Source organism: Sinocyclocheilus grahami, unplaced genomic scaffold (genome assembly GCF_001515645.1).
Source record: "Sinocyclocheilus grahami isolate Dianchi unplaced genomic scaffold, SAMN03320097.WGS_v1.1 scaffold230.1, whole genome shotgun sequence".
Classification (NCBI taxonomy): domain Eukaryota; kingdom Metazoa; phylum Chordata; class Actinopteri; order Cypriniformes; family Cyprinidae; genus Sinocyclocheilus; species Sinocyclocheilus grahami.
The window spans coordinates 1,327,467-1,337,349 of NW_015505409.1; the positions used below are offsets into that span (position 1 = coordinate 1,327,467).

Consider the following 9,883-nt stretch of genomic DNA (forward strand, 5'->3'; position numbering starts at 1 on the left):
AAAGATCGTCCTTTCTTTTTTTTTGCATTCAGTCACCTCCATACAAGTTTTCCATAAATATGAAGAAAATGACAGATTTATACTAGCAATCATCTCAGTCCTTAAAGATAGGAAGAGTGTTTTTTAGTTTTTTTCTTCTTCAAGAACGAGGCATCTATGTTCTCCCTTTACTAAAAGGGAGGGTTTATCTTCTCCTCTGGAGGAGAAAGGCCTTATCTTCTCCTTAAAACATTTGTCTTGTGTCTTCACTTTAAAGTCAAGGAGTTATCTCCATTGGGCAAAGTGTCGAGGTCAGGCTACGGTGGCGTCCTCTGGAGATACGAGCCGGCGGAATGTTCACGCGAAGCATTTTTACATCATCTCAACAAACGACGATCAATTCCCACAAACTCTCCTCTCCTGTCATTGGCAGTAAGCCCCTCCCTCAGAGGCTGTCCGCCCAGCCTCATAACTGCTCTATTAATTTAACCTGAACCGCCCGTCTACAGCATTACTCATCTAAACAACATTTCCATCATCTCAGAACAGCAGCTGGATGCGAAAACGTCCGCCTCCTGCCCGTTACATCCCCTAATTCAATATCTTCCAGACCATTCTCTCTAGATGTCCTGAGGGGGATCGGGTTTTTGCCCGGATGCGGAGCTTGTGCCTTTTTCAACATTGACTCGCCGCCATAGCGGCCAGCCCACAAAAGCTCATTGTTCTCATTGACCGATAGCCAGGACACACAATAAACGAATCCATTTCTTTTAGGCCAGCTTCCTAGCCGAGGATATTAACAAACTGTGGCATGACAGTAAACTCAGAGAGCTTAACCATTTCTCAGTCTCAGGGTAGTCTGCTATTCAGCATCAAGGTTAAAGCCGGCTTTGATGTATGTGGGACTTTTGTCTAGTGAACAGCTCTCAGTCCTTTCCTGTGAAATGCGCCTCTTTGTCTTTCTCTTTATCTCTCTCTCTCTCTCTCTCTTTTTTCTCATGCATGGGCACACGCGAGCGACACGTCTCGTAGTCAGTGTTGTATGTTTCCAGCTCTGTCGGGTGCTCTACAAATCATGTTAAAATCTGTTGATTTAACAAAAGCCTTGATAAATGGTGTCCTTCTTGCTTTCTATTTCTCGCTCACTTTCTGAATCCTTCCCAGTAGTCCATCTTGTCAAGAGAAAAGTGGGGGAGAAGGGTCAGAGAGAAAAATGGCAGAGAGAGAGAGAGAGAGAAGGGGAGAGATAGAGATTTTTCTCTTCATTAGCGGTTGTAAAGAGAGAACTAGCAGAGAGGTTAGAGGTTTTAAGGGATCGATGTTTGCCGTTCAAGGCTCTGAGTCCTGTGGAGGAAAGAAATGTGGCCTCCGTGGAATTTATGAGACCTTCCAGACGTGCACCTTTAAAGAGCTTTGTGATCCCGTACACACACATGCACACAGGACAGCTCTCGCTCACGCACACACACCTATGGAAAGCTTTGGGATGTCATCGATTTGGCCATCTATCAATTTCTTTTCTGTCAATCTCACCCACCTCCTTTCTCTTGTCCTGTATGAAGCTCTCTAACTCTTAATGAATTGGGTAAATAATGAATTTAACCTTGTGTCCCTGTTTTTTTTAACATGCCTTTTTCTTTGCTTTAAGACCAAGACTTTTATTCATAAAATATGAAAATCTCTGAAAAACATATAAAATTACCTGTTGACAAATGGAATGATCTAAACAATGAAAAAAAATTTAAAAAAGCGAAAAATGTTTAGGTAATATTATATCTAAAATGTTAAACATAATATAATTATTACACTATATTATAAATTTGTTGTATGAAAATTTATTATTTTCTTATAATAAACTGGGTAAATAATTAATTTTAATGACACTCAACTTTCTCTTGAACTTCAACCTATATTAAAAACTTATATGGAAGCTTTTTACAATGTTTTATTGTTTTACCCTGGTCAAATAGCCAGACTTTCTTAAAATATGAAAATCCCACATAAAAATGATACTGATTGAAACATAGTAAAATAATTTAAAAATTATTTATTTTTACATCTTTAACATTTAACCATTTTAATATTTATCATGTGAAATTTATTTATTCATTTATTTTGTGGTGTCAGCTACACCACACTGACTGCTATAATAACTAGAATATAATTGGAGATGGTGAAAATGACACTGTGGTGGGAATTTCTATTACTTTCACACAAAAGGAAACATGACAGAATTCACCGGTGATGCATGTATGTGCACTGTTATACTTCAGAATCATTTTCACACTTAAGGATGTTAAATAGAGATTACAAGTGAAGAAAAGGGAAGAAAAAGTGTTTAAGCACCCTTGCAACCAGGAGAGAGACATGAGTAAGGATCTGAGGAGAGAAACAAGTGATTCTGAGTGTAGTTCAGAGAAATAATTCATGGAATATTGTTCATTAAATTGGGAGAGCAGATCGCAAGAGTGCGATATCTGTTGTCTTTTTCACATTTTGATAGTGAAATAAAAAGAAAAAGGTGCAACGCAGTGCCTGGTTACCACAGAAGTTATGATATCAATGTCACATTAAAGAAACAAAGTGTTATAATATTTTATGGATGGATAAAACTACACAAAAAATTATATCCCAGGCCATCTGAGTGGCAGGTTATTTGTTGTGCAACATCTGTATTACTTTAGTTATGTCAGGATCTGTCCTTGACCACCTCTAATATGGGGAAGTCGTGGCCTAATGGTTAGAGAGTCAGACTCATAACCCAAAGGACACCTTCAATACCACGACTGAGGTGCCCTTGAGGAAGGCACCGAACCCCCAACTGCTCCCCGGGCGCCGCAGCATAAATGGCTGCCCACTGCTCCGGGTGTGTGTTCACGGTGTGTGTGTGTTCACTGCTGTGTGTGTGCACTTTGGATGGGTAATTCCGAGTATGGGTCACCATACTTGGCCACATGTCACGTCACTCACTCACTAATATTGGTATCAATCACAATGTGCTATCCAACTGTGTGCCTCCGAAAACAAGTTAATTTCAAATGTGAATGTGACCATAGTAATATCTTGTGTCCATTCTCATACTGAACTCTGGACCCTGTGCGTTTCTGAGTTAAAGCTGATATGCAGTGCTTGGGGTGATCTGTCATTTAGCCAATGGCAGCTACAGTGTGTGTGTGTGTGAGCGAGAGAGATGAGGGCGAATAGAGGGAGATAAAGGAGAGGATCATGTAGATCCAGCTCCCCGCTGAGACACCAATCCCTCTTTATGGCTCGTAAAGACGCCTCCTCACGGCACACGCGCGCACGAACCCACACGCGACTTCCTATACGCCTGAGGAACGGGAGGGAATGAGAGGGAGAATAACCTGATTCTCACTCGCCGTTCCAGAACTCGTTGTCAGTATATCTTCTCACCTCATTTCCCTGATCGACTGAAATCGCACACACACACGCTCAGGAGAAAGAGAGAGAGGGAAACTGCGTGATGAGATAGCTGGTATCGGGGGCCCTGAGGTGAGCAGAATGAGAGTTTGTCCTTTTTATTGGCTGTAATTAGGATGAGGTCATTACCATGCGCCAAAGGCCTTTCACTGCTGGGAGATCATAAAATGCCACCTGAGCGATTTATATTCCACTCCCAGAATCCTCTGCAGCGTTTCACACACATTCAAGAGATGAGGGGATAAGAGAAGACCTTAAATGTATGTGTGCGCACGCACTCGTTCACATAAAAGTAAAAAAAAAAAGAACATAGCTGGAGACTATGACTATTGTAATATATTGAATAATGCGTAATACAATATTTTAATTCAAATTTTTGGTGCACAATTAACATGCAATTTTGTCTTTCTTTTACAAAGTAAATCCTATCTATATCTATCTATCTATCTATGTATCTATCTATCGTTCCATTTATCTATCATTCTGTCGTTTTGCAGTCGTTCATCTGCTGGGTTTGCCGTGGCATCTGAAGCGAGTGGAAGGAGAGCTTTATGAGAATGGTATGAGTAAAGATGAGCTGCCTCTACCGGGAGCCGATTTCACCTTCACTCCCGTCCACCTGCCAGGACTCAACACCACACAGCCAGGTGTGTGTGTGTGTGTGTGTGTGTGTGTGTGTGTGTGCTACTGAAGTCATCTAACATAAGGTTTCTATACAGTGTGATATCAGTTCATTGTTTCACACAATGTGTCTAAATGTCAGGTCTTTGCCTAAAGCAGGAGCCAAGAGAGGGTGTGTGTGTGTGTATTCATTCAGAGTTTATTTGCCATTGAATTAATGGCAGTACACAACAGTAAATTATTTTCTTTCAGAGAACCGCTGAGATTATGAGGTCATTTTTAAGTGTGAGGTGTGTTTGTATCTGTATAATTTTATAAAGTGCAAATTAAAGAAAGTGTCCTTGTTTATTTGAGTTTGTTTTGCCATGTCCATAGAATAGAATCAAGTAGAATAGAATATTTATCTGCACAACTTCGATCAAGTGGTAGGGCAGAGTATATACATGGGAATTAGCTCCAAGATGTGCATTCATATACTCAAATATAAATATTACAGGAGGTTAAGAAATGCCAAAAGTAATCCTGAAGTCCTGAAGTGGTTATTCTATTACGTATTATTTATAAGTTATTATTACAATTTAAGTATTATATTAATATATTTTAAAATGTAATTTATTCCTGTGATTGCAATGCTGTAGTTTTCAGTGTCACATGATCCTTCAGAAATCATTCTAATATGCTAATTTGGAGCTCAGGAAATGTTTCTTATTATAATTATCAATGATTAAAACATTGTGATTTGTGCTGCTTAATATTTAGTTCAAGAGAACATCATTATTTATTTTATTTGTTTGTTTATTTATTGCTATAGTAAAATGTATTTGTAAATTGTGACAAATTTGCTTTATACTGTAGCTACTTTCTTGTCTTCACTTACTGTTGTCATTCCTCTAAATCTTCACTCTATCAATATAGCCTTTTTACTATTTGTTTTTACACATGTTGTTCCGTCCATATTTAATGAAATAAAATATAGTCTGTTTTTTTGGTAGTCATATTTTAGGACAAGAAAGTAGACAGGTTTTGTTATAGGGACTCTTTAGCCGACATTGTTTCTTCTACCTGATGACTTCAAGTTATGATGCAAGGATGTTCCCCCTGGAGCAACTTACCTCAGGTGTTAAGCGTCTTGCTCAAGGGCACAGTGATCGTAGTTCAAGGATTGCCCTTACAGGGCTCAGACCTGCAATTTTTTTGTTTGTCTAGCACAGATCTTTGACCACTAGGCTGCACTACCCCAGTTTTTCTGTGCCTGTACGTATTAATGCACAGGTATGCTTGTTCTATCAAAGCTAAAATAATGTAATATGTAAATAACCTCACACCTGAGAGTGTTTCAATCCCGCTACTAAAGTGGTGTCTCGATACGGCAGGTGGCGTTTCATCTTTTCCGTCACCTGAATTTGACTCTAGACGGCAGAGCTTTTCAAAGAGTCCTGCAGATGATCACTTCTGATTCACATCAACTGAACCTCTGAAAAATACATCATTCTTTTTGACATTAAAGAAGATATGGAGACGTCTGTGTTGATAGCATCAGAGGCAGGATTCATTCAAAAGCCCTCGGGCACATTTTTTGTTTTTTTTGTACTTTTCACATCTACAGCCTTTCTGTGACCGTCCATCAGAGAACTTGAGCTCAGTTGCATCATTTTCAGTCTTTAACAATTATCATCCTATAGCTGGAAGCTTTTGTCATCTAGCTGATTTAAGATGACATGTTTTGTTTTGTTTTCACTTGATCACATCAATTGAAATGAATAGTTCACTTTAAAAAATCTGCGATTATTTATTCTGCCTCATGTTGTTCCAAACTGTACGACTTTCTGGCTTCTGTGCAATGCAAATGGTAAATTAATAAAGAATATCCTGGCCACTATATTTCACATACTGAAAGTGAATGAGGACTAAGCCAGTCAAGCTTTAAAAAAAAACAAAAAAAGGCACCATAAAGTCTCCTGAACAATATTTCAGTCTATTTCTCACACAAAGCTATCATATGGAATGTAAGACTGGGAATATTGTAAATGAGTCATATAGACTACTTTGATGAACCTTTTACAGTATGGTGCTATTTTTGAAGCCTGAAAGCATGTTCAATGTAAATGCATACAAAAGAGCAACCCGAATATCTTTGAAAATCACTCCTTTTGTGTTCCGTGAAAGAAAGATAGTTAGGTTTGGAATGATATGAATACATGGCATAAACTAATACTATAAAGCTTATGTTACAGATCCACATGGAAAACACTTGGTCCACCCTTTTTTTGTTTGTCCCTCTGGATAAATTGAAGAAAATTGGATGTATGTTTTTTTTTTTCTCCTTTTGCTTGACAGATAAAGAGGTGATTCAGCGAGGCAGGGTGATAGAGAGGGGAGAGGTGGCTGTCGGGACACAGCTGGTCCAGGTGATTCCTCCTGGACTCTTCTGGAGGTTTCACATTACGGTTCACCACCCCGAATATGTGAAGTTCAACATCTCACTCACACGGGATGCTCTGCTGGGTATCTACGGCAGGAGGAATATACCACCTACTCACACGCAGGTAAACACATGCAAACACAAATACAGAAAATATAACAAGTTCTTTCCTTAAGAGTGTTGCACATTGTTTCATGTGCTATACCAGTGGTTCTCAACCCGAATTCAAATGCGGCCCACCAAGCTGAACACAATTTTAAAAAATTACTTTCAGTTTTACAATTCATTTTAGTTTTTACATTAATTAAAAAATGTACTAAATAAATATAAGCTATAGCCTAATGTTTTTATGTAAAATAATTTTGTTTTTCATATTATTTTCAGACATGAGCAGTACTCACATAGCCTAATTAACGTTATGCATTTAAACAAGCATGCTGCTACTGCTGGACACTAAACACCGTCGAGCCGCTCTTGACAGTCTCGGTAGCACGGTCTCGTGTTGTTTCCACCAGCGCGGCAATCTTTTTTCATCACTAATTGATGGATGTCTAAAATATAAAAATAAGGAGAAGCCTAAAACAGGCCCGAGGCCAGGAAAATTGTCCCGAAGCCCAGCCCGAGGGACGTAAAAAAGTCGGGGCCCATCGGGCCTGGGCTGAAATGCAGGGCTCTAGCTCTGATCTAGCATACAGAACATGATTTGACTGAAAATTTATCAGAAGAGATGAAAGAAAGATAGTGGTCATCTACGCAATTCGGAAAAAGAGGCAGCTTTTCTGCATTAGGTAGGTTTTTTTTATTAAATTTTTTTTAACTCTTTGTACAGCAGTTATTGTTCATTCTAAATGTATTTTTTAATGTAGAATATGTGTTACATAAATACATGAAATGTAAAACATATAAAAAAGTGCTCGTGGCTCGTCTGCCAGTGGGTGCCCCCCCCCATGCATAAAAGTGAAACACCGCCTATGATTTTGCTGTTACTCCTTTCGAGCCCAATATCACAAAATTGGGTGTTATTTATGGTGAGTAGAATTATTTATTTATTTCAATGAATGTAATCGATTAGATATCATAATATGTAGGCTATAATATTATAAATCAGGTTGGTTTGTATTGCTGACGTAATATGTAAATGATATGCGTGCGGCCCGCGAGACTTGCACTTGGACCATAGTGCGGCCCGGAGGAAAAAAAGGTTGTGAACCACTGTGCTGTACAGTATATTTAAAAATATGTCTGTCAATGTATTAAAAATGAATGTAAAAATGAATTACAATCAATGAATCCCATATATTGATATTTGCATATTGATAAAGCCCCTAAAGAAAGATCATTTAAAGAGTTCCTTGCCATTGTCACCTTTGGCTTACTCATTTGGGGTTTAAAAGACAATATTCAATATTAACATCAATATAAACATCAATATTAAGTAAAATTATCGATTTAACTGCACTGACACTCTCAGGATAAGAAAAAAACTGACACTAAAAAAAAATGACATTAATTTTGCAACAGTTGACACTGTTATTTAGGGATGCACGATATTATCAGACTGATATCGAAATCGGCCGATAATGGTTTTAAATGTAAATATCGGCATCGGCCCGATATGAAAAATTATGCCGATATGTCTTGCTGATAAGAGGACTGCGTTAACTCACATGTGCTCATGGTATGCTAGTGATTAAATCACGTCAGCGGTGTGGCTCATTCTTGAAGTAAAGTTTTGTCTGAATGATGATTAGATTGACTGTTTTGGATCACTGCATTTAATCTGTGAAAGCATGTACATAATGACGCTAATAGTAATAGCACGTGCAGCGGCAGCCTCGCCTCAGGTTCGAATGCCCGCTCAGTAAGTTTTAATCTGTAGGGGGCGCTGTTGGCCTACTTCTAATTAAATTAAAAGTAAAATAGCCTACACAAATAACATTTAGACTGTGTTTCTGATTAAATAAAGCAGTAATTGATGTCATAAAATAATGAGTATGTTATAATTTAAAGGTCAGAAGCTATAGCTTACATGAAAAAAAAAATCACAAACATGACACTTGTAAATTAAATAATTTTATACTGATTTATTCATTAATGTGTAATATGTTTTATTTTTTAAACAAATCATAAGCTCTAAAAGATTTTCAGAATTTTTACAACTCTTTTGCTTTAGACCATCTACAAATGTTAAATCTTAAAATAAAATGTTAGGGTTAACCTTGCATCTTTCTGGGATAAAAATGCAGCGATTGATATATAGTTTATTTATAGTTATCAATGTACTGTCAAAAAAACCTTCATCATTGTTTATTTAATTCTAACCAATAAGTTCTTGTTAAAAAATAACCAAAATTAAAAATATTTTTCTTATAATTTCTGCACAGGAGAGGCTTGGAGTTGTTTCCAAACAAAAGGAAATATATCGGTATCGGTATCAGCCAAGATTACTTTAAAAATATCGGCATATCGGATATCGGCAAAATCCAATATTGTGCATCCCTACTGTTATTCAAATGATTTGAGCTGAATAATGAAACTGTTGTCTTCTCTAAAGCTTCTTATAGCTGAATTGAATTCATTTTGTAATTGATTAACTTTGCAACATTGACAGTTATTGAACTAAATTGAAACAACAGTGAACTAAACTGAGCTGAATAATGACACTGTTGTCTTCTGTAGAGCATCTGAAATTGAATTTGTTTTATAATTGATTAATTTTACAATATTAAAACTAGGGCTGGGTATCGAGTTTGTTACTTTTTAGGCACCAACCGAATTGCCTCGATACTATCGAGTATCGAAAAACGTCTCGTCGTTCAGTACCAAATTTCGATACCTAAGGGGTTAATCTCATCAACATCAGTGAGGCGCAGATCGATCAGTGTTTGACATCCGCGAGAGCCTGCTCGTGGTATCTTACTATAGCCTAATACACCGATAGGTCTGCACAGTCGGTCCGCGACTGTGACACTCAGAGATGTGGCTCACACGTGAGGATTTAGTGTGACTGCGTCCCAGCCCCCATAGCTGTAAGGCTACATTTACACTGGTGCGCTTTTGTTTTAAAATGAAAACGATCCTCGTCATACTGACGTTTAAACTGCGTTTCAATCCGGCTTTCCACTATCTCCGACAAATGACGGATCGAAAGTCATTCATTTCCAATGGAGAGTAGCGCGGGAGCTGTGTAGAGTTTCAATCATATGAAGATGTCCATTCATACTACAAGACCGAAAGCGCGTGTTATGTGACCATTCATGCACACTGTAGCATCATGCGACATAAGACCAGGGTTTAAATTGGGCCGGGCTGTCTGGGGCTGAGCCCCAGCACTTAACGTTATAGACTCCAGGGCTTGACATTAACTCGTCATTAACGCCAGACAAGTAACATGATTAAAACATCAGTAACCAAAAATAA

The 9,883-nt window shown here is 38.0% G+C and overlaps 1 protein-coding gene across 1 annotated transcript in view; it reads left to right on the forward strand.

Annotated features, from left to right (window-relative positions):
- LOC107597323 (teneurin-1-like) overlaps nucleotides 1-9,883 on the forward strand; it is a 97,610-nt gene that overhangs the window by 21,130 nt on the left and 66,597 nt on the right. Inside the window, exons 4-5 of the mRNA XM_016288335.1 lie at nucleotides 3,918-4,067; nucleotides 6,379-6,587. Of these exons, the coding sequence (XP_016143821.1) occupies nucleotides 3,918-4,067; nucleotides 6,379-6,587 (359 nt within the window). The remainder of the gene's footprint in view (nucleotides 1-3,917; nucleotides 4,068-6,378; nucleotides 6,588-9,883) is intronic.